Source organism: Tachyglossus aculeatus, chromosome 24 (assembly GCF_015852505.1).
Source record: "Tachyglossus aculeatus isolate mTacAcu1 chromosome 24, mTacAcu1.pri, whole genome shotgun sequence".
Lineage (NCBI taxonomy): Eukaryota > Metazoa > Chordata > Mammalia > Monotremata > Tachyglossidae > Tachyglossus > Tachyglossus aculeatus.
The window spans coordinates 10,775,704-10,801,255 of record NC_052089.1 but is presented as its reverse complement, the minus strand read 5'-3'; the positions used below and the strand labels follow the sequence as shown (position 1 = coordinate 10,801,255).

The 25,552-nt window shown below is 47.4% G+C and overlaps 1 protein-coding gene across 1 annotated transcript in view; it reads left to right on the top strand.

Moving 5' to 3' along the window:
• CEP97 (centrosomal protein 97) overlaps positions 1-25,552 on the top strand; it is a 37,375-nt gene that overhangs the window by 7,798 nt on the left and 4,025 nt on the right. Inside the window, exons 6-14 of the mRNA XM_038766147.1 lie at positions 128-286; positions 1,781-1,882; positions 2,951-3,064; positions 3,462-3,628; positions 8,908-9,072; positions 14,133-14,269; positions 17,898-18,621; positions 24,070-24,145; positions 24,657-25,295. Of these exons, the coding sequence (XP_038622075.1) occupies positions 128-286; positions 1,781-1,882; positions 2,951-3,064; positions 3,462-3,628; positions 8,908-9,072; positions 14,133-14,269; positions 17,898-18,621; positions 24,070-24,145; positions 24,657-25,295 (2,283 nt within the window). The remainder of the gene's footprint in view (positions 1-127; positions 287-1,780; positions 1,883-2,950; positions 3,065-3,461; positions 3,629-8,907; positions 9,073-14,132; positions 14,270-17,897; positions 18,622-24,069; positions 24,146-24,656; positions 25,296-25,552) is intronic.

The window sequence follows — 25,552 nt, the reverse complement described above, 5'->3', positions numbered from 1 at the left end:
TCTTTTCTGTTGCCAACTCGTACTTCCCGAGCGCTTAGTACAGTGCTCAATAAATGCGATCGATTGCTTGATTTTGGATGTGTCGCCGCTTGGAAAAATGGGTGTTTTCTCTTTGTTCTTCGCCCAGTTATCAGCTGCCAACAACCGGCTAGTGCGGATGATGGGCGTCGCCAAGCTCACTCAGCTGCGGGTGCTGAATTTACCTCATAACAGCATCGGCTACGTGGAAGGGTTAAAAGCGCTGGGGCGTCTGGAGTGGCTCAATTTGGCAGGAAACAACCTCAAGGTGAAACGCGTCTCCTTTTCTCCCTTTCAACTGACTGAAACGAACTAGTGAGAATGGATTTTCGGATCCCTTTGACCGGGTTTTATATACCCTGCGTGTCTAATAATCCTGTTTCCTCGAGTCTCTCAGTGTAGTAAAGTGCTGGGCAGCCGGTAGTATTAATGGCTTTACCCCTGCCGTTGGTCAATCAATCAATCAATCGTATTTATTGAGCGCTTACTGTGTGCAGAGCGCTGGACTGAGCGCTTGGGAAGGACAAGTTGGCGACACATAGAGACGGTCCCTACCCAACAGTGGGCTCACAGTCTAGAAGGGGGAGACAGAGAACCAAACCAAACATATTAACAAAATAAAATAAGTAGAATAGATATGTACGAGTCAATCAATCAATCAATCGTATTTATTGAGCGCTTACTGTGTGCAGAGCGCTGGACTAAGCGCTTGGGAAGTACAAGTTGGCGACATATAGAGACAGTCCCTACCCAACAGTGGGTTCACAGTCTAGAAGGGGGAGACAGACAACAAAACAAAACATGCTAACAAAATAAAATAAGTAGAATAGATATGTACAAGTCAATCAATCAATCGTATTTATTGAGCGCTTACTGTGTGCAGAGCACTGTACTATGCGCTTGGGAAGTACAAGTTGGCGACATATAGAGACAGTCCCTACCCAACAGTGGGCTCACAGTCTAGAAGGGGGAGACGGAGAACAAAACCAAACATACTAACAAAATAAAATCAGTAGAATAGATATGTACAAGTCAGTCAATCAATCAATCGTATTTATTGAGCGCTTGCTGTGTGCAGAGCACTGGACTAAGTGCTTGGGAAGTACAAGTTGGCAACATCTAGAGACAGTCCCTACCCAACAGTGGGCTCACAGTCTAGAAGGGGGAGACAGAGAACCAAACAAAACATATTAACAAAATAAAATAAGTAGAATAGATATGTACAAGTCAATCAATCAATCAATAGTATTTACTGAGCGCTTACTGTGTGCAGAGCACTGTACTATGCGCTTGGGAAGTACAAGTTGGCGACATATAGAGACAGTCCCTACCCAACAGTGGGCTCACAGTCTAGAAGGGGGAGACGGAGAACAAAACCAAACATACTAACAAAATAAAATCAGTAGAATAGATATGTACAAGTCAGTCAATCAATGAATCGTATTTATTGAGCGCTTGCTGTGTGCAGAGCACTGGACTAAGTGCTTGGGAAGTACAAGTTGGCAACATCTAGAGACAGTCCCTACCCAACCGTGGGCTCACAGTCTGAAAGGGGGAGACGTGCTTATGCGCTTATTAATTAATAAATAAATAAGTAAGTAAGTAAGTAAATAAATAAATATTAAATAAATTCTCCCAAGGAAATGGGAGAAAAGGCTTTGGGGCTTAGAGCATAGGCCTCTGGGAAGAAGGTTCTCTGAGGGGGTCGGCTGGTTCCGCTGCTTTTCCGAACGGAATATAATTCTCGTTTTGTATCCAATAGGCAATAGATCAAATCAGCAGCTGCACGGCTCTTCAACACCTTGATTTGTCCGACAATAACATCTCTCAGATCGGTGATCTTTCAAAACTGTCGGCTCTGAAGGTAAGCGCGCCTCTGAATGTCACAGCCTTGAGATCCGACTGTGAGTAGAGGGTAGTTGGTGTTCAAACAAACGCTCAGTTATTGAGCTCTTACTCAATAAGCACTGTGATAATAATAATAATAATGATGGCATTTATTATTAAGCGCTTACTATGTGCTTACTATGCTCTAAGCGCCGGGGGGATACGAGGTGATCAGGTTGTCCCACGGAGGGCTCACGGTCAGTCCCCGTTTTACAGATCTATTTATTTTATTTGTACATATTTATTCTATTTATTTGATTTTGTTACTGCGTTTTGTTTCGTTGTCCGTCTCCCCCTTCTAGACCGGGAGCCCGCTGTTGGGTAGGGGCCGTCTCTAAATGTTCATTCATTCAGTCGTATTTATTGAGCGCTTACTGTGTGCAGAGCACCGGACTGAGCGCTTGGGAAGTACAAGTTGGCGACGTCTATTTTGTCTATTCTATTCCATTTTGACTTTCAAAATAAAAGGGAATTGCAGAGGGAGCGAAGTACAAGTTGGCAACGTCTATTTTGTCTATTCTATTCCATTTGGACTTTCAAAATAAAAGGGAATTGCAGAGGGAGCGAAGTACAGGTTGGCGACGTCTATTTTGTCTATTCTATTCCATTTTGACTTTCAAAATAAAAGGGAATTGTAGAGGGAGCGAAGTACAAGTTGGCAACATCTATTGTGTCTATTCCATTTTGACTTTCACAATAAAAGGGAATTGCAGAGGGAGCGAAGTACAAGTTGGCAACATCTATTTTGTCTATTCTATTCCATTTGGACTTTCAAAATAAAAGGGAATTGTAGAGGGAGCGAAGTACAAGTTGGCAACATCTATTTTGTCTATTCCATTTTGACTTTCACAATAAAAGGGAATCGTAGAGGGAGCGAAGTACAAGTTGGCAACCTCTGTTTTGTCTATTCTATTCCATTTTGACTTTCACAATAAAAGGGAACTGTAGAGGAAGCGAAGTCGTTCCTCGACCCATTTAACCGCCAGTGTCACCTGGCTACAGGAGGTAACTCTGCCTCAGTGTCTCTTTCTGTTTTGCCCAAAAGACCCTGTTGCTGCATGGAAACATCATAACCTCGCTCCGAGTGGCACCCGCTTGCCTACCTCAGAGCTTGGCGATCCTTTCGCTGGCCGAAAACGAAATCCGGGACCTAAATGAGGTAAGCGTCCCCCTCAGAGAGGAGGACTGGGGGCTTATTTGTCCGTTTTTTTTTCCTTTCGGTGGACTTGGAGGCAGAGGACCTTAAAAGACTATGTATACCCCGTTCATTCATTCAATAGTATTTATTGAGCGTTTACCGTCCGGTACCACGGGGAGTTGGCAGTCTAATCAATCAGTCGTATTTATTGAGCGCTCACTGTGTGCAGACACTGGACTACGTGCTTGGGAAGGACAAGTTGGCAGCGTATAGAGACGGTCCGTAGCTAACAGCGGGCGATTCGAGCTCGAGGGGATTAATGTCGGTCCCTAAACGCTGCCTCTCGGCCGGCGGCGGGTGATCGTCGGGGCCGGGCACGGAGCCGCCGCGTTGTTCCCACGGAGCTCTCTTGTTCCAGATGTGTTTCTTGGCTCCCCTCTCGGAGCTGGAGCAGTTGTCCATCATGAACAACCCCTGCGTGATGGCCACACCTTCCATCCCGCCCTTTGACTACCGGCCCTACGTCGTCAGCTGGTGCCTGAGCCTCAAGGTCCTGGACGGATACGGGATTTCCCAGAAGGAAAGGTGAATCCCGAGCCTCCCGCCCGTTAGCGGGTGGGCCTTCCGAAAACGATGCTTGTGGTACTTGCGAAGCGCTTAACTGAGCGCCGGACTCGTGCTGGTTGTTAAGCGCTTACCCTGTGTCTGGGTGCCGGAATTGTGGGTTTTTTTGTGTTTTTTTGTGGTATCCGTTAAGCACTTTTAACAGAAGCAGCGGGCTTTGGAGTCAGAGATCGTGGGTTCAAATCCCGGCTCTGCCAACTGTCAGCTGTGTGACTTTGGGCACTTCACCTGTCTGTGCCTCAGTTACCTCATTGGGAAAATCAACCAGTCAATCGTATTTATTGAGCGCTTACTATGTGCAGAGCACTGTACTAAGCGCTTGGGAAGTACAAATTGGCAACACATAGAGACAGTCCCTACCCAGCGGTGGGCTCCCAGTCTAAAAGGGGGAAAATGGGGATTCAAACTGTAAGCCCCACCCCGGGACAACCTGATCACCTTGTAACCTCCCCAGCGCTTTGCACATAGTAAGCGCTTAACAAATACCATCATTATTATTATTATTATTATTATTCTTACCGCGTGCCAGGCACCGTACTAAGCCCTGGGGTAGATATAAGCTAATCAGGTTGGACGCAGTCCCCGTCTTGCGAGGGGCTCAAAGTCTTAATCTCCATTTTCCAGGCGAGGGAACGGAGGCGCATAGAAGTGACATGCCCAGGGTCGTATAAGCGGTGGCAGGAGGATTAGAACCCAGGTCCTTCTTACTCCCAGGCCCGGGCTTACTATACGTCAAGCCCATTCCATTATTTTTAGGCATTGTACTAAACTCTGGGGTAGATATTAGCTAGTCAGGTTGTCCCTCGTGGAGCACCCACTCCTAATATATGCATATGTTTGTACATATTTATTACTCTATTTGTTTATTGTACCTGTACATATCTATTTTATTTATTTTATTTTGTTAGTATGTTTGGTTTTCTTCTCCGTCTCCCCCTTTTAGACCGTGAGCCCGCTGTCGGGTAGGGACCGTCTCTATATGTTGCCAACTTGTCCTTCCCAAGCGCTTAGTCCAGTGCTCCGCACACAGTAAGCGCTCAATAAATACGACTGATCGATCGATCGATCTTACAGACACGGCAGCTGAGGCTCAGAGAAGTGAAGCGACTCGCCCGAGGTCACGCAGCGGACGGGTGGCGGAGCCGGGATTAGAACTCGGGACCTTCTGAATTCCAGGCCCGGGCTCAATCCGCTTCTCAGCCCTTGCTGAACCGCTGACTCTACATCAAGCGCCGTTCTAAGTGCTGGAGTCGCGGTTTGTACGTAGCGCTTACTATGTGCCAAGCACTGTAGTAAGCGTCGGAGCAGTTATTCAATCGTCGGGCCCCATATGGAGGTCAAGGTCTAAGTAATCAATCAATCAATCGTATTGATTGAGCGCTTACTGTGTGCAGAGCACTGGACTAAGCGCTTGGGAAGTACAAGTTGGCAACATATAGAGACGGTCCCTACCCAACAGCGGGCTCACAGTCTAAAAGGCTAAAAGTAGGCGGGAGAACCGAGGCCCAGAGAAGTTAAGCCACTCGGCCGAGCTCACACAGCAAGCGTGAGGCCGAGGCAGGATTATAATAATAATAATAATTATTATTAATAATAATAATGATGATGATGGCATCGGTTAAGCGCTTACTACGTACAAAGCACTGCTCTAAGCGCCGGGGAGGTTACAAGGTGATCAGGTTGTCTCATGGGGGGGTCACAGTCCCCATCCCCATTTTCCAGACGAGGGAAACGAGGCCCAGAGAAGTTAAGCGACTCGGCCGAGCTCACACAGCAAGTGTGAGGCCGAGGCGGGATAATAATAATAATAATAATAATAATAATAATAATAATAATAATGATGATGATGGCATCGTTTAAGCGCTTATTATGTACAAAGCACTGTTCTAAGCGCCGGGGAGGTTACAAGGTGATCAGGTTGTCTCATGGGGGGGTCACAGTCCCCATCCCCATTTTCCAGACGAGGGAAACGAGGCCCAGAGAAGTTAAGCGACTCGGCCGAGCTCACACAGCAAGTGTGAGGCCGAGGCGGGATAATAATAATAATAATAATAATAATAATAATAATAATAATGATGATGATGGCATCGTTTAAGCGCTTATTATGTACAAAGCACTGTTCTAAGCGCCGGGGAGGTTACAGGGTGATCAGGTTGTCTCATGGGGGGTCACAGTCCCCATCCCCATTTTCCAGACGAGGGAACCGAGGCCCAGAGAAGTTAAGCGACTCGGCCGAGCTCACACAGCAAGTGTGAGGCTGAGGCGGGATAATAATAATAATAATAATAATAATAATAATAATAATAATAATAATAATAATAATATCAATAATACTCAATAATATTAATAATGTAATGATAATAATAAATAATACTTAATAATATTAATCATAATGTAATAATAGTAATAATAATAATAGCATCGGTTAAGTGCTTACTATGTGCAAAGCACTGTTCTAAGCGCCGGGGAGGTTACCAGGCGATCAGGTTGTCCCACGGGGGGCTCACAGTCCCCATCCCCATTTTCCAGACGAGGGAACCGAGAAGTGAAGCGACTGGCCCAAGGTCCCACAGCTGACAGTTGGCGGAGCGGGGGGATTCGAACCCATGACCTGTGACCCCTGCGCTGTTCCCACTGAGCCCCGCGGCTTCTCTCTTCCCGTGAGGCCCCCCCGGCTTCGCAGGAGAGAAGCGAGAAGGGAAGCGGGCGGTGGGGAAAGCGGCCGGGAGGCCCTGGGGCCCGGGGACGGGGATGAACTTGACGCGGCGGGTAGTTGGGAGCCAACAGGTCGCGGGTTCTAATCCCTGCTCCGCCACCTGTCTGCTGTGTGACCTTGGGCGGCTTCATTTTCCCGCGCCTCGGTTGCGTCGTCTCTAAAATAATAACGGTGGCGTTTTTTAAGCGCTTACTGCCCTTTAGACCGTGAGCCCACTGTTGGGTAGGGACTGTCTCTGTATGTTGCCGATTTGTACTTCCCGAGCGCTTAGTCCAGTGCTCTGCACAGAGTAAGCGCTCAATAAATATGATTGATTGATTGATTACTGTGTGCAAAGCACTGTTCTAAGCGCTGAATAAGCGCTGTTCAAGGCCCTGCTGAGAGCTCACCTCCTCCAGGAGGCCTTCCCGGACTGAGCCCCTTCCTTCCTCTCCCCCTTGCCCCCCTCTCCATCCCCCCATCTTACCTCCTTCCCTTCCCCACAGCACCTGTATATATGTATATATGGTTGTACATATTTATTACTCTATTTATTTATTTTACTTGTACCTATCTATTCTATTTATTTTATTTTGTCAGTACGTTTGGTTTTGTTCTCTGTCTCCCCTTTTAGACTGTGAGCCCACTGTTGGGTAGGGACTGTCTCTATATGTTGCCAATTTGTACTTCCCAAGCGCTTAGTACAGTGCTCTGCACATAGTAAGCGCTCAACAAATGATTGATTGATTGATTACTGTGTGCAAAGCACTGTTCTAAGCGCTGAATAAGCGCTGTTCAAGGCCCTGCTGAGAGCTCACCTCCTCCAGGAGGCCTTCCCGGACTGAGCCCCTTCCTTCCTCTCCCCCTCGTCCCCCTCTCCATCCCCCCATCTTACCTCCTTCCCTACCCAAAACACCTGTGTATATGTTTGTACATATTTATTACTCTATTTATTTTCCTTGTACCTATCTATTCTATTTATTTTATTTTGTCAGTACGTTTGGTTTTGTTCTCCGTCTCCCCTTTTAGACTGTGAGCCCGCCGTTGGGTAGGGACCGTCTCTATATATTGCCAACTTGTACCTCCCAAGCGCTTTGTCCGGTGCTCTGCACACAGTAAGCGCTCAATAAATACGATTGATGATGATGATGATGATATTTATTACTCTATTTATTTATTTTACTTGTACCTATCTATTCTATTTATTTTATTTTGTCAGTACGTTTGGTTTTGTTCTCCGTCTCCCCTTTTAGACTGTGAGCCCACCGTTGGGTAGGGACCGTCTCTATATATTGCCAACTTGTACCTCCCAAGCGCTTAGTCCAGTGCTCTGCACACAGTAAGCGCTCAATAAATACGATTGATGATGATGATGATGATATTTATTACTCTATTTATCTATTTATTTTACTTGTACCTATCTATTCTATTTATTTTATTTCATCAGTATGTTTGGTTTTGTTCTCCGTCTCCCCTTTTAGACTGTGAGCCCACCGTTGGGTAGGGACCGTCTCTATATATTGCCAACTTGTACCTCCCAAGCGCTTAGTCCAGTGCTCTGCACACAGTAAGCGCTCAATAAATACAATTGATGATGATGATGATGATATTTATTACTCTATTTATTTATTTTACTTGTACCTATCTATTCTATTTATTTTATTTTGTCAGTACGTTTGGTTTTGTTCTCCGTCTCCCCTTTTAGACTGTGAGCCCACCGTTGGGTAGGGACCGTCTCTATATATTGCCAACTTGTACCTCCCAAGCGCTTAGTCCAGTGCTCTGCACACAGTAAGCGCTCAATAAATACGATTGATGATGATGATGATGATATTTATTACTCTATTTATCTATTTATTTTACTTGTACCTATCTATTCTATTTATTTTATTTCATCAGTATGTTTGGTTTTGTTCTCCGTCTCCCCTTTTAGACTGTGAGCCCACCGTTGGGTAGGGACCATCTCTATATATTGCCAATTTGTACCTCCCAAGCGCTTAGTCCAGTGCTCTGCACACAGTAAGCGCTCAATCAATACGATTGACGATGATGAATAGTAAGGCCTTTTTATTTCAGTTCTTCTCTCCCCCCTCCCCCGGTCGATTTCGGTTGCTTCCCCTCTTTTGCTCCTTTAAATCAAATCACCTCAGACCGTGAGCCCGTTGTTGGGTAGGGACCGTCTCTATATATCGCCAGCTTGTACTCCCCAAGCGCTCAGTCCAGTGCTCTGCACACAGTAAGCGCTCAATCAATACGATTGATGATGATGATGAATAGTAAGGCCTTTTTATTTCAGTTCTTCTCTCCCCCCTCGATTTCGGTTGCTTCCCCTCTTTTGTTCCTTTAAATCAAATCGTCTCAGACTGTGAGCCCGTTGTTGGGTAGGGACCGTCTCTAGATGTTGCCAACTTGTGCCGTGCTCCGCGCGCAGTGAGCGCTCAATAAATGCGATTGAATGAATGAATGAATGAATGAGCGAGGGAAAACACGTCCCTTTCCCGCAGCGGGGCCGCGTCAGGCCCACGGTCCCGTCTTCTCTTTTCAGTTTGAAAGCTGAGTGGTTGTACAGTCAAGGCAAGGGCAGGTCGTATCGCCCCAGCCAGCACATCCAGTTGGTTCAGTACCTGGCCACCGTCTGCCCTCTCTCCTCCTCCCTCGATCTCCAAACCGCCGAAGATGCCAAACTGGAGAGGATCCTGAGCAAGCGGAGGTGAGCGGCCCGTCGGTGGGGTTCCCGCACGCGGGAAGCGCTCGATAAATAGGATTGATCGATTCATCGGGCCGCAGGCCCGGGAGGGTGCGGGGCGACAGGGTGGGTGCCCACCGGGAGCGAACGGTCGGAGGGGGCCGGTGAAATCAATCACGGATCTGGCCGTGACCGCCGAAGGTTGGGGGGATATCAAGGGCTGAAAGGTACAGGGTCGGGTGCGTAGGCGACCCGGAAAGAAGCGGGAGTAAGGGAAGTATAATTCCACAGCGTGGCTCGGTGCTTTGGAGTCAGACTTCACGGGTTCATTCATTCATTCAGTCGTATTTACTGAGCGCTCACTGTGTGCAGAGCACCAGGCTAAGCGCTTGGGAAGGACAAGTCGGCATCGTAGAGAGACGGTCCCTACCCGACAGCGGGTTCCCTCTTCCATCACGGGATTTATTGGGGATGTCGATGCAGCTGCTCTTTATTTGTTGGTGGCATTTGGTCATTTGTTCGTTCATTCAGTCGTATTTGTTGAGCGCTCACTGTGTGCAGAGCACTGGACTAAGCGCTTGGGAAGGACAAGTCGGCAACATCTAGAGACGGTCCCGACCCAACTCTTCCGTCACTGGATTCATTGGGGATGCCGATGCAGATGCTCTTTATTTGTTGGTGGCATTTGGTCGTTCATTCATTCATTCATTCAATCGTATTTATTCATCATCATCATCATCAGTCGTATTTATTGAGCGCTCACTGTGTGCAGAGCACCGGACTAAGCGCTTGGGAAGGACAAGTCGGCATCGTAGAGAGACGGTCCCTACCCGACAGCGGGTTCCCTCTTCCGTCACGGGATTCATTGGGGATGTCGATGCAGATGCTCTTTATTTGTGGCATTTGGTCATTCGTTCATTCATTCAGTCGTATTTGTTGAGCGCTCACTGTGTGCAGAGCACTGGACTAAGCACTTGGGAAGGACAAGTCGGCAACATCTAGAGACGGTCCCTACCCAACTGTTCCGTCACGGGATTCATTGGGGATGTCGATGCAGATGCTCTTTATTTGTTTGTGGCATTTGGTCATTCATTCATTCATTCATTCAATCGTATTTACTGAGCGCTCACTGTGTGCAGAGCACTGGACTAAGCGCTTGGGATGTACAAGTCGGCAACATCTAGAGACAGTCCCTACCCAACTCTTCCGTCACGGGATTCATTGGGGATGTCGATGCAGATGCTCTTTGTTGGTGGCATTTGGTCATTCGTTCATTCATTCAGTCGTATTTGTTGAGCGCTCACTGTGTGCAGAGCACTGGACTAAGCGCTTGGGATGTACAAGTCGGCAACATCTAGAGACGGTCCCTACCCAACTCTTCCGTCACTGGATTCATTGGGGATGTCGATGCAGATGCTCTGTATTTGTTTGTGGCATTTGGTCATTCATTCATTCATTCATTCAATCGTATTTACTGAGCACTCACTGTGTGCAGAGCACTGTACTAAGCGCTTGGGAAATCCAAGTCAGCAACATCTAGAGACGGTCCCTACCCAACTCTTCCGTCACGGGATTCATTGGGGTTGTCGATGCAGATGCTCTTTATTTGTTGGTGGCATTTGGTCATTCATTCATTCATTCATTCAGTCGTATTTATTGAGCGCTCACTGTGTGCAGAGCACTGGACTAAGCGCTTGGGAAGGACAAGTCAGCAACATATAGAGACGGTCCCTACCCAGCAGCGGGCTCACGAATCCCGGCTCCGCCAACTGCCGGCTGTGTGACTTTGGACACGTCACTTCACTTCTCCGTGCCTCAGTTCCCTCATCTGTAAAATGGGGATTAAGACTGTGAGCCCCCCCGTGGGGCAACCTGATCACCCTGTAACCTCCCCAGCGCTTAGAACAGTGCTTTGCACATGGTAAGCGCTTAATAAATGCCATCATTATTATTATCATTATTAATTATGGTCCTTGTTAAGTGCTTACTCTGTGCCAAGCTCCGTTCTAAGCGCTGGGGTAGAGACACATTAATCTGTTTGCACACAGTCCCTGTCCCACATGGGGCTCGGGGTGTTAATCCCCATTTTACAGATGAGGCAACTGAGGCAAAGAGAATTGAAGTAACTTAGTCGTATTTATTGAGTGCTTAATGTGTGCAGAGCGCTGTAATAATAATAATAATAATAATAATGGCATTTATTAAGCACTTACTGTGTGCAAAGCACTGTTCTAAGCGCCGGGGAGGCTGCAGAGTGATCAGGTTGTCCCACGGAGAGCTCACAGTCAATCCCCATTTTCCAGATGAGGTAACTGAGGCACGTCACTTCACTCCTCTGACCCTCAGTTCCCTCATCTGGAAAATGGGGATGAAGACTGGGAGCCCCCCGTGGGGCAACCGGATCACCTTGTAACCTGCCGATCGCTTAGAGCAGTGCTTTGCACATAGTAAGCGCTTAATAAGTGCCATTATTGAGAAGCAGCCGTAGCTCAGTGGAAAGAGCCCGGGCTTTGGAGTCAGAGGTCATGGGTTCGAATGCCGGCTCTGCCAGTTGTCAGCCGTGTGACTTTGGGCAAGTCACTTAACTTCTCTGTGCCTCAGTTCCCTCATCTGTAAAATGGGGATTACAGACTGTGAGCCCCACGTGGGACAACCTTGATCACCTTGTAACCTCCCCAGCGCTTAGAACAGTGCTTTGCACATAGTAAGCGCTTAATAAATGCCATCATTATTATTATCATTATTAATTATGGTCCTTGTTAAGTGCTTACTTCGGTGCCAAGCTCCGTTCTAAGCGCTGGGGTAGAGACACATTAATCTGTTTGCACACAGTCCCTGTCCCACATGGGGCTCGCAGTCTTAATCCCCATTTTACAGATGAGGCAACTGAGGCAAAGAGAATTGAAGTAACTTAGTCGTATTTATTGAGTGCTTAATGTGTGCAGAGCGCTGTAATAATAATAATAATAATAATAATAATGGCATTTATTAAGCACTTACTGTGTGCAAAGCACCGTTCTAAGCGCCGGGGAGGCTGCAGAGTGATCAGGTTGTCCCACGGAGGGCTCACAGTCAATCCCCATTTTCCAGATGAGGTAACTGAGGCACGTCACTTCACTCCTCTGACCCTCAGTTCCCTCATCTGGAAAATGGGGATGAAGACTGGGAGCCCCCCGTGGGGCAACCGGATCACCTTGTAACCTGCCGATCGCTTAGAGCAGTGCTTTGCACATAGTAAGCGCTTAATAAATGCCATTATTGAGAAGCAGCCGTAGCTCAGTGGAAAGAGCCCGGGCTTTGGAGTCAGAGGTCATGGGTTCGAATGCCGGCTCTGCCAGTTGTCAGCCGTGTGACTTTGGGCAAGTCACTTAACTTCTCTGTGCCTCAGTTCCCTCATCTGTAAAATGGGGATTACAGACTGTGAGCCCCACGTGGGACAACCTTGATCACCTTGTAACCTCCCCAGCGCTTAGAACAGTGCTTTGCACATAGTAAGCGCTTAATAAGTGCCATCATTATTAGTATTATTATTAATTATGGTCCTTGTTAAGTGCTTACTCTGTGCCAAGCTCCGTTCTAAGCGCTGGGGTAGAGACACATTAATCTGTTTGCACACAGTCCCTGTCCCACATGGGGCTCACAGCCTTAATCCCCATTTTACAGATGAGGCAACTGAGGCAAAGAGAATTGAAGTAACTTAGTCGTATTTATTGAGTGCTTAATGTGTGCAGAGCGCTGTAATAATAATAATAATAATAATGATAATAATGGCATTTGTTAAGTGCTTACTATGTGCCAAGCACTGTTCTAAGCACCGGGGAGGTTACAAGGTGATCAGGTTGTCCCACGGAGGGCTCACAGTCAATCCCCATTTTCCAGATGAGGTAACCGAGGCCCAGAGAAGTGAAGTGAGTTGCCCAAAGTCACACAGCTGACAAGTGGCGGAGCCGGGATTTGTACTAACCGTCTGGGAGAGAGCGGTAATAATAATAATAATGATGATGGGATTTATTAAGCGCTTACTATGTGCAAAGCACTGTTCTAAGCGCTGGGGAGGTTACAAGGTGATCAGGTTGTCCCACGGGGGGCTCACAGTCTTAATCCCCATTTTACAGATGAGGCAACTGAGGCCCAGAGAAGTTAAGTGACTTGCCCAAAGTCACAAAGCTGACAAGTGGCGGAGCTGGGATTTGAACCGATGACCTCTCACTCCAAAGCCCAGGCTCTTTCCACTGAGCCACGCCGCTTCTCTAGACGCACTCCCCACCCACACAAGCCGACAGTCTAATCAATCAATCAATCAATCAATCGTATTTATTGAGTGCTTACTGTGTGCAGAGCACCGTACTAAGCGCTTGGGAAGTACAAATCGGCAACATATTGAGACGGTCCCTACCCAACAGTGGGCTCGCAGTCTAAAAGGGGGAGACGGAGAACAGAGCCAAACATCCTAACAAAATCAATCAATCAATCAATCAATCGTGTTTATTGAGCGCTTACTATGTGCAGAGCACTGTACTAAGCGCTTGGGAAGTACAAATTGGCATCACATAGTGTCAGTCCCTACCCAACAGTGGGCTCACAGTCTAAAAGGGGGAGACAGAGAACAGAACCAAACATACCAACAAAATAAAATAAGTAGGATAGAAATGTACAAGTAAAATAAATAAATAAATAAATAAATAAATAAATAGAGTAATAAATATGTACAACCATATATACATATATACAGGTGCTGTGGGGAAGGGAAGGAGGTAAGACGGGGGGATGGAGAGGGGGACGAGGGGGAGAGGAAAGAAGGGGCTCAGTCTGGGAAGGCCTCCTGGAGGAGGTGAGCTCTCAGCAGGGCTGAGAAATAAATAAAATAAATAGAATAGATATGTCCAAGTACAATAAATAAATAAATAGAGTAATAAATACGTACAAACGTATCTACAGGTAGCCGGGGAGAGTGAGGTGATCGGGCTCAAAAAATGAAAGACGGCAATTCCGGGGTCGCGCGACCTGTAGCCCGGTGAGACTTCTCTGCCGGAGGAAGGAAAGGGGAATTTGCAATAACCCGTCGCCCGTCGATGGTTTTTCAGGCTGCACCAGAGGCAGTTGCTGTACCAAAGCCAGAGCGAAGAATCCCCTTCTCCCTCTTCTCCCAACGAGGCGGAGGTCAGCGCCGCCGCCGAGCCCACCCGCCCGGCCCCGGGGACCCGGTCGGTCCCCGAGAGGGGTAAGTTTCCCTTCCGTCGGCTTCTGCGGCCTTCCTTCCGAGCGGCTGGGCACTTGGGAAAATGGAAAAATGGGGGGGGGGAGTTTGTGTTTCCCCACCGGCCGCTCTCGCGCGTCTTCCGCGGCGAGGCTCGGGGCCCGGGATTGGGAGCGGATGTGCCTGCTCTTCATTCCTTCATTCATTCAGTCGTATTTATTGAGCGCTCACTGTGTGCAGAGCACTGGACTAAGCGCTTGGGAAGGACAAGTTGGCAGCATCTAGATACCCAACAGCGGGTTCCCTCTTCCGTCACGGGATTCACCGGGGATGTCGATGCAGATGCTCTTTATTTGTTGGTGGCATTTGGTCATTCATTCATTCATTCTTTCAATCGTATTGAGTGCTTACTGTGTGCAGAGCACTGGACTATGCTCTTTATTTGTTGGTGGCATTTGTTCATTCATTCATTCATTCAGTCCTATTTATTGAGCGCTTCCTGTGTGCAGAGCACTGGACTAAGTGCTTGGAAAGGACAAGTCGGCAGCATAGAGAGACGGTCCCGACCCAACAGTGGGTTCCCTCTTCCGTCACGGGATTCATTGGGGATGTCGATGCCGATGCTCTTTATTTGTTTGTGGCATTTGTTCATTCATTCATTCTTTCAATCATATTTATTGAGCGCTTACTGTGTGCAGAGCACTGGACTAAGCGCTTGGGAAGGACAAGTCGGCAACGTAGAGAGACGGTCCCGACCCAACAGCGGGTTCCCTCTTCCGTCACGGGATTCATTGGGGATGTCGATGCAGATGCTCTTCATTTGTTGGTGGCACTTGTTCATTCATTCATTCATTCATTCAGTCGTATTTATTGAGCGCTTACTGTGTGCAGAGCACTGGACTAAGCGCTTGGGAAGGACAAGTAGGCAACGTAGAGAGACGGTCCCTACCCAACAGCGGGTTCCCTCTTCCGTCACGGGATTCATTGGGGATGTCGATGCAGATGCTCTTCATTTGTTGGTGGCACTTGTTCATTCATTCATTCATTCATTCAGTCGTATTTATTGAGCGCTTACTGTGTGCAGAGCACTGGACTAAGCGCTTGGGAAGGACAAGTCGGCAACGTAGAGAGACGGTCCCGACCCAACAGCGGGTTCCCTCTTCCGTCACGGGATTCATTGGGGATGTCGATGCAGATGCTTTTTATTTGTTGGTGGCATTTGGTCATTCAACATATTTATTACTCTATTTATTTATTTATTTATTTTACTTATATCTATTCTATTAATTTTATTATGTTAGTATGTTTGGTTTTGTTCTCTGTCTCCCCCTTTTAGACTGTGAGCCCGCTGTTGGGTAGGGACCGTGTCTAGATGTTGCCAACTTGGATTTCCCAAGCGCTCAGTCCAGTGCTCTGCACACAGTAAGCGCTCAATAAATACGATTGATTGATTGATTGATTGAGTCATTCAGTCGTATTTAAGCGCTTACTTTGTGCAGAGCAGTGGACTGAGCGCTTGGGAAGGACAAGTCGGCAACATAGAGAGACGGTCCCTACCCAACGGCGGGCTCACAGTCTAGAAGGGGGAGACAGAGAACAAAACAAAACCTATTAACAAAATAAAATAAATAGAATAAATATGTACAAATAAAAAAATAAATAAATAGAGTAATAAATACATACAAAAATATATACAGGTGCTGTGGGGAGGGGAAGGTGGAGGGAGGATGGGGAGGGGGAGCTTAATTTGTTAAGCTTAGTTTGTTAAGATTAATTTAAGTGCTTACTCTGTGTCTAACACTGGAAGCGCTCAATAAATACGATTGATTGATTGATTGATTTTAAGCGTTGGGGTCAGTACAACTGAACAAGGTACAAAAGCGAAGGGATCGGAGGACCTGGGTTCTAACCCCCGCTCCGTCACTTATCTCCTGTGTGACCTTAGGCAAGTCACTTAACTTCTCTGTGCCTCAGTTCCCCCATCCGCACGATGGGGATCCCAAACCTGGGCTCCCTCCTACTTCGGCTTGAGCCCCTCGGGGAACCTGATTATCTCGTACCACAGTGTTCGGCACGTAGGAAGCTCGGGTTTGCACCTGCAGGGTCTCCATCATCATCATCATCATCATCAATCGTATTTATTGAGCGCTTACTATGTGCAGAGCACTGTACTAAGCGCTCGGGAAGTACAAATCGGCAACATACAGAGACAGTCCCTACCCAACAGTGGGCTCACAGTCTAAAAGGGGGCTCACCGTCTCTCCAGTCCTCTACCAGTCGTGACTATGAGAAGCAGCGTGGCTCACTGGAAAAGAGCCCGGGCTCTGGAGTCGGAGGTCATGGGTTCAAATCCCGGCTCCTCCACTTGTCAGCCGTGTGACTTTGGGCAAGTCGCTTCACTTCTCTGGGCCTCATTACCTCATCTGTAAAATGGGGATTAAGACTGTGAGCCCCCCGTGAGACAACCCGATCACCTTGTAACCTCCCCAGCGCTTAGAACAGCGCTTTGGACATAGTAAGCACTTAATAAATGCCATCATTATTATTATTATTACGTGTCCGTGGTATTGCTGTGGGTCGGAGACAAGGCAAGACGAGCGCTTAACGAACACCACAGTATTATTATTAGCGCTCCAACTACAGGAGATTTTTCTCTCATGACTGAGCCAGGCTTGCATTCATTCAATTGCATTTATTGAGCACTTACTGTGTGCAGAGCACTGTACTAGGCGCTTGGGAAGTCCAAGTTGGCAACATATAGAGACGATCCCTACCCAATAACGGGCTCACAGTCTAGAAGGAGCACCACAGGGGTTCCTTATTTCCTGACTAAAATTCACAACTCATTGCCTCCAAATGTTTTTCAGGGACTTGGATTTAAAGCGGATAGATAGGTTTAGTAATAATAATAATAATAATGGTATTTGTTAAGCGCTTACTATGTTCAAAGCACTGTTCTAAGCGCTGGGGGGATACAAGGTATTCAGGTTGTCCCACGTGGGGCTCACAGTCTTAATCCCCATTTTGCAGATGAGGTAACTGAGGCACAGAGAAGTGACGTGACTCGCCCAAAGTCACACGGCTGATAAGTGGCAGAGCTGGGATTCGAACCCATGACTCCCAAGCCCAGGCTGTTTCCACTGAGCCATGCCGCTTCTCTTATCATAATCATCATCGTGGCGTTTTTTTAAGTGCTTACTATGTGCCTGACACTGCAATAATAATAATAATAACGATGGTATTTGTTAAGCGCTTACTATGGCCAGGTTGTCCCACGTGGGGCTCATCCCCAGTTTACAGATCATCATCATCAATCGTATTTATTGAGCGCTTACTAGGTGCAGAGCACTGTACTAAGCGCTTGGGAGGTACAAATTGGCAATATATAGAGACGGTCCCTACCCAACGGTGGGCTCACAGTCTAAAAGGGGAGACAGAGAACAAAACCAAACATACTAACAAAATAAAATAAATAGAATAGATAGGTACAAGTGAAATAAATACAGATGAGGCAACTGAGGCCCAGAGAAGTTAAGTGACTTGCCCAAAGTCACAAGTGGCGGACAAATGGGGTCAGAACCCGCGACCTATACCGTACTATCTCTGAGGCAAGTCATTTGTCCAATATTCTGAATTTTCCCCGTTCTCCTAGAGCCAGTAGTCCAAATAAATTCTTGGCTGGGAGCAGGTTCCAACGCCGAGCATTCCTACGCCAAGAACAACTTCCCGGCAGCGGCGCACGCTGGAAGCTCGTCTCCTAACGAGCTGTACCTGGAAGACGTCCCGACGGATGAAGACCAGCCGAGCGGCAGTCTGCTGTCCTCAGAATCGACTTTCATGCCCGTCACCTCGGGGCCGTCATCCCCCGTGGAGCTGCGGCTCTGCGGCGTCCATCCGAGACGCCGAAACGACGACACCCTGACCGAGGGGGAAAAGGAGGAAGAGGATCGGGAGCCGGCAGAGGCCGCACGGCTTTCCGGAGAGGAGTCCCCTAAAGCGTCGAAAAACGAAGACGGTCCCGAGGAAAATGAGAAGGACGCGTTATTTTGCCCCGGCCCAGCAACCGCGAGCGATGTCTTGAATGACAGCGATAGCTGCCGGGCTTCAGCCTCTAAGGCCCAACTGGTTAGTGAAGAAACATCGCCTGAAACCTCTCCAGCCCAACTCCCCCGCGGAAATCCGTCTGCCGCATCCGCTGCTCTGAACGAAGACGCTGCTGCGGTCCAGAAAATGAATACGGCGGCCACTAAACTTCAAGCCTGCTGGAGGGGATTCCGCACAAGAAACTACAACCCTCGAGCCAAAGAGGCGCGGTACGAAATTCGACTGAGCAGAATGCAGGAGCACATTGTTTTCTTGACTGAGGAAATCAGAAAGTAAGTTGGAGGTTCCCTTTGATTCGTTTGTTTGTTTTCTTCCACTGGCCTGAGAGTCAAATTTTCAAGGGCGTGATCCAGAGCCCTGAATCGTTTAGGATACGCTTCTGGGCTCGGGTGATGGATGATGGAAAACTTTCCTTGTCTCTTTTAGGAGCCTTTTTGTTTTTTCTATTCTACCTATGCAAAGGAACTCTTAAGGCAGAAGATAGAACGATTGAATTTTGGGAAGAAGGAACTGGTGTCCCTCGTCCCCCTCTCCATCCCCCCATCTTACCTCCTTCCCTTCCCCACAGCACCTGTATATATGTATATATGGTTGTACATATTTATTACTCTATTTATTTATTTATTTATTTTACTTGTACATTCTATCCTATTTATTTTATTTTGTTGGTATGTTTGGTTTTGTTCTCTGTCTCCCCCTTTTAGATTGTGAGCCCACTGTTGGGTAGGGACTGTCTCTATGTGTTGCCAATTTGTACTTCCCAAGCGCTTAGTACAGTGCTCTGCACATAGTAAGCGCTCAATAAATACGATTGATGATGATGATGATTGATTGATTTGGCCCAAGATTGCTTCCGTGACCCCATTTGGGCTTGGACAACCAATTATCCGTTCCCCATCATCACGTCCCACCCTTCGTAACGTTTCCAAAACCACCGAAAACAACTTTCCCGTTCAAAGCTACGGGGCTTCATCGGGTTTCCGAACGCTGACCGCGTGACGCGTTTACCCAGTTCGGCTAGGTTCCCGAGAGCCGGTGACTTGTCACCGTGCCGTCTGAATCAATCAATCAATCAATCGTATTTATTGAGCGCTTACTATGTGCAGAGCACTGTACTAAGCGCTTGGGAAGTACAAATTGGCAACACATAGAGACAGTCCCTACCCAACAGTGGGCTCACAGTCTGAAGCCGCAGACGGATCGCTTTTCATTCTGCGTCGTCATCATCATCATCAATCGTATTTATTGAGCGCGTACTATGTGCAGAGCGCCGTATTGATTGATTGATTGATTGGTGTAGAAGTGAGACTGGAAACTAAAGTTTCCAGTTGGATTTTTAGGGCCCAGCCTAAATCCAGCAGGCACTGTAAGTTTTGAGTCTGCTCTGTCCAGAATCCCCAGTCTTGGAAAAAATGTGCTGGTTCTATAGTAGTAGTATTTATTAAGCACTCTCTATGTGTAGCACAATGTAGTAAGTAAGGGCTGGGAAAGAGTTTATAAGAGTGGGAAAAATTGGTCCCTATAGGGGTTCACCATCTAGGAATAAAGGTTGGGGAGAGGACTTGAGATAGACATTTCTGGAGCAGTGAAACAATACAGTATTCAAAGAGCGTGAGGCAGGAGATAGAACAATTGAATTTTGGGAAGAAGGAACTGGACTAGAAGTGAGACTGCAAAGTAGAGTTTCCAGTTGGATTTTTAGGGCCCAGCCCAAATCCAGCAGGCGCTGTAGTGTTTGAGTCTGCTCTGTCCAGAATCCCCAGTCTTGGAAAAAAAATGTGCTGGTTCTATAGTAGTAGTAGTATTTATTAAGCACTCTCTATGTGTAGCACACTGGACTAAGTAAGGGCTGGGAAAGAGTATATAAGAGTGGGAAAAATTGGCCCCCTTAGGGGTTCACCATCTAGGAATAAAGGTTGGGGAGAGGACTTGAGATAGACATTTCTGGAGCAGTGAAACAATGCTGTATTAAAAGAGCATGAGGCAGGAGATAGAACGATTGAATTTTGGGAAGAAGGAACTGGAGTAGAAGTGAGACTGGAAAGTGAAGTTTCCAATGGGATTTTTAGGGCCCAGCCCAAATCCAGCAGGCACTGTAGTGTTTGAGTCTGCTCTGTCCAGAATCCCCAGTCTTGGAAAAAATGCGCTGGTTCTATAGTAGTAGTAGTATTTATTAAGCACTTTTTATGTGTAGAACAGCGTACTAAGTAAGGGCTGGGAAAGAGTATATAAGAGTGAGAAAAATTGGTCCCCGTAGGGGTTCACCATCTAGGAATAAAGGTTGGGGCGAGGGCTTGAGATAGACATTTCTGGAGCAGTGAAACAATACAGTATTCAAAGAGCGTGAGGCAGAAGATAGAACGATTGAATTTTGGGAAGAAGGAACTGGAGTAGAAGTGAGACTGGAAAGTGAAGTTTCCAATGGGATTTTTAGGGCCCAGCCCAAATCCAGCAGGCACTGTAATTTTTGAATCTGCTCTGTCCAGAATCCCCAGTCTTGGAAAAAATGTGCTGGTTCTATAGTAGTAGTAGGATTTATTAAGCTCTTTTTATGTGTAGAACAGCGTACTAAGTAAGGGCTGGGAAAGAGTATATAAGAGTGGGAAAAATTGGTCCCCTTAGGGGTTCACCATCTAGGAATAAAGATTGGGGAGAGGACATGAGATAGAGAAGCAGCGTGGCTCAGTGGAAAGAGGCCGGGCTTTGGAGTCAGAGGTCGTGGGTCCAAATCCCGGCTCCGCCAATTGTCAGCTGTGTGACTTTGGGCAAGTCATTTAACTTCTCTAGGCCTCAGTTGCCTCATCTGGAAAATGGGGATTAAGACTGTGAGCCTCCCGTGGGACAACCTGATCACCTTGTAACCTCCCCAGTGCTTTGCACATAATAAGCGCTTAATAAATGCCATCATCATCATCAATCGTATTTATTGAGCGCTTACTATGTGCAGAGCGCATCATTCTCATCATCATTATTTGTTTATAGACATATCTGGGACAGTGAAACAATACAATATTAAAAGGGCGTGAGGGACAGGGTCAAAAATACAAAACCAAACCAAAAGGCAGCAGGGTGCTACGGCTGGAGGAGCGGAATTTCAGGCTCCTCAGTATTTAGACTGTGAGCCCACTGTTGGGTAGGGACCGTCTCTATATGTTGCCAATTTGTACTTCCCAAGCTCTTAGTACAGTGCTCCGCACAATCAATCAATCAATCAATCAATCAATCAATCAATCGTATTTATTGAGCGCTTACTATGTGCAGAGCACTGTACTAAGCGCTTGGGAAGTACAAATTGGCATCACATAGAGACAGTCCCTACCCAACAGTGGGCTCACAGTCTAACAGGGGGAGACAGAGAACAGAACCAAACATACCAACAAAATAAAATAAGTAGGATAGAAATGTACAAGTAAAATAAATAAATAAATAAATAGAGTAATAAATATGTACAACCATATATACATATATACAGGTGCTGTGGGGAAGGGAAGGAGGAGTATTGAGCACACAGTAAGCGCTCAATAAATACGATTGATGATGATGATTTAGAGTCCACGGCTTATCCGAAGCTACAGCGGTTGCCTCCCCGAGTTTTACGGAGGGCTCGTTATGCAGGTGCCAGCCCTTCCCGCCGGGGTGGTAGAGTCGGATGGGATGAGGGGGGTCCGGTTCCCGGGGAGGCAAGCGTGACTGACGCCCAAATCATCCGGGGAGCAGGGAGAAGGTTCCTCCAGCCCCGTGGACGGGGACTGAAGGAGCTCAGAGGCCTAAAATGGACCCGATGTCCTTAACTGGAGGGCAGGCAGCTTCTACCCTCCTTCAGAAAGTGAGATCCTTCTCCCACCTAGTCTCCCGCGAGTCCCAGCTTTGTGCGTCGTAGTGTACCTTTTTGCTGGTTCCTTCCCGTGATGGCACTGGGGCAAGGCTTGAGGGGCCGTCCAGACTTCCCGTATGATCCGCGGTGTATTCCTGACTCTTCAGCAGCCGGCACGTGCAACTCATTAGCACCTTCCCATTCCCCAAGCAGCCAGGCTTCAAAGCCGGAACCCGGACCGCTGACGATTCCCTCTCCTCATCCGAAGCCTCGTTCAGGAGCAGAGGAGGCGGCCAAGCCATCTCCCCACCCGTGGTTAGGTGTGGGGTCACTGTAGGTCGGGCTCCGAGACTGACAGGGGATCAGTTTCCTTTGACTTCTGCATTGGCAAATGTTGCCAATCTGTACTTTCAAGCGCTGAGTACGGCGCTGTGCACATAGTACGCGCTCAATAAATACGATTGATGATGATGATGACGACGCAGAATGAAAAGCAATCCGTCTGCGGCTTCAGACTGTGAGCCCACTGTTGGGTAGGGACTGTCTCTATGTGTTGCCAATTTGTACTTCCCAAGCGCTTAGTACAGTGCTCTGCACATAGTAAGCGCTCAATAAATACGATTGATTGATTGATTGATTCAGACGGCACGGTGACAAGTCACCGGCTCTCGGGAACCTAGCCGAACTGGGTAAACGCGTCACGCGGTCAGCGTTCGGAAACCCGATGAAGCCCCGTAGCTTTGAACGGGAAAGTTGTTTTCGGTGGTTTTGGAAACGTTACGAAGGGTGGGACGTGATGATGGGGAACGGATAATTGGTTGTCCAAGCCCAGGCGGGGTCACGGAAGCAATCTTGGGCCAAATCAATCAATCATCATCATCATCAATCGTGTTTATTGAGCGCTTACTATGTGCAGAGCACTGTACTAAGCGCTTGGGAAGTACAAATTGGCAACACATAGAGACAGTCCCTACCCAACTGTGGGCTCACAGTCTGAAAGGGGGAGATAGAGAACAAAACCAAACATACTAACAAAATAAAATAAATAGAATAGATAGGTACTAATAAAATAAATAAATAAATAGAGTAAAAAATATGTACAAACATATATTCAATCAATCGTATTTATTGAGCGCTTACTGTGTGCAGAGCACTGTACTAAGCGCTTGGGAAGTACAAGTCGGCAACACATTAACCACTACCCACTTGTGATTTCTTGTTTTGCTGTTTTGAAAGTTCAAACCCGATACCTACATGTTGCCAGCTTGTGCTTCCCAAGCGCTAAGTACAGTGCTCTGCACACAGTAAGCGCTCAATAAATGAGATTGAATGAATGAATAAATGAATGATACCTATTATTTTACTCTCCCAAGCGCCGAGTACAGTGCTCTGCACAAAGTAAGTGCTAAGTGAGTACCTCTGTTTGATACCAGTGTGGGATTGTGGTTGGGAAGCAGCGTGACTTAGTGGATAGAGAACAGGCCTGGGTTCAAATTCCAGCTCCACCACTTGTCTGCTGTGTGTCCTTGGGCAAGTCACTTAACCTCTCTGGGCCTCAGTTCATCTGTCCAATCAATCAATCAATCAGTCGTATTTATTGAGCGCTTACTGTGTGCAGAGCACTGGACTAAGCGCTTGGGAAGTACAAGTTGGCAACATATAGGGACGGTCCCTACCCAACAGCGGGCTACCTGATTGCCTTCTATCTACCCCAGCACCTAGGATAATGCCTGGCCCATAATAAGCGTTTTAACTAATACCGTGGAAATACGTGTTTCTGGTAGGAGAAAACTGAAGTAGAAAAGACTATTTCTAGACTCTCCCGTAATTCATCTCTCGGGTACGTTGGCAGTGGTCAGAGCTTCCGTGCCACAGCCGGTAATCTGAAGGTCACATTGTATTGTAGATTGAAAAAAGAAAGAGATGAAGAGCACATTCAAAAGCTTTTACAAGAGGAGGCTGTCAAATTCCTTTGGAACCAGGTAAGCACCCACATATCGAAGACCCAGTTTAACCTGGGACGAAAAAATGAGCTTCTGAGAAGGAGGAGGAACCTTAGAAAATTAATCCGGCACTGACCTAAACCGTTAGTTGCCCTTCATGGAGGATTAAGGGGTGACGACTCCACTTTCTGCCTCCAACTGCTTGAATAAGGTGAAAGTCTTTCATTACATTAAATTTGAAGATCATTTTCAGACCGATTTTGTTGGAAAGCTCGGGGGGTGCTTTTTTTCCAAAAGATTTCCGTTACTCCGCTGTCTCCGTTTTTGTCCTGTCGCTCAAATCTGTCGTTCGAAAGGAAGGTGACAGTGAAAAGTCTGGGTCTGCAGTCAGTATGCCCTGAGAAACCGTAGAGGAGTTAGTCTGGAGTGAGAATCTGGAGAGTATCGATGTGCTGTGAAAGGCAGAACGGCGCTCTGCACATAGTAAGCGCTCAACAAATGCCTTTATTAGTAAAAACACATTGGCGGTAACGGTTTTTGTGTTTGGCAGGTCAGAGCCATACAGGACTGGCAGCTCACAGTCAACCAGCATCTCGGCGCCGCGCAGCGGCCCGGACCTGTGGCGTCCAGCACTCTGATGCCGACCGCGTCAACCCGAGAGGCCTCTCGGGCCTGGCTCGTTTCAGACGCCGGGTGTCACGCCGAGAGATCCTTGCCCGAATTTCCAGATTCGGGCTTCCACTCATCCCTAACAGAGCCCTCCCCGCTCCCGGATCCCCGGGAGTTTGACCGAAGCTCGACCGAAGGAAGCGAGAGCTCGCTAATGGGGCAGTCCGTGGAAACCGTCAAACACGGGGAGGGGCCGGACGCCAGGGAGGTCCAAGTCGAGCGTGGCGAGCGGAGTAAAGATAGTTCCAACAGCGAACAGGATAGTAGTCTCCTCCAACAGTATTTAACGTCGGTCCGGCAGCTTGAAGACGCCGAAGAAAGGACGAACTGCAGCGAGGGAATGGAAGGCAGTGGTGACCTTCACATCACCCTCTCTCCAGAAAAGCCGGTCGGCGTGACTACGGACGGACCTCAGGATGCACCTGCCGCTCTGCAAGGGGAGATCAGCCCGGCCCCAGACAACTGTAAATTAAATGGTGAAGTTCAGGGGCAACAGCCAGAATGCGATTCTGCATTTCAGGTGCTCCATGTCGGTATTGCCGTATAAGATAGTTCAACACCCAAGGAAAACACCCGATTTTTTCCCCCCCATCAACTTCGAGAGCACTGGTTTTTTTTTGTTGCTGTCGTTGCTTCGGTTTGGTTTCCCTATTTAGAGAAAATGTATATTCCTCGCCCACATCTTCCAGGAGATTATGAGGTTCCACTGGATTAGCATTTTGCTAATCTCGTACCTCCGAGTGCTCAATCAAACGATATTTTTTACCCAAAGCTAAT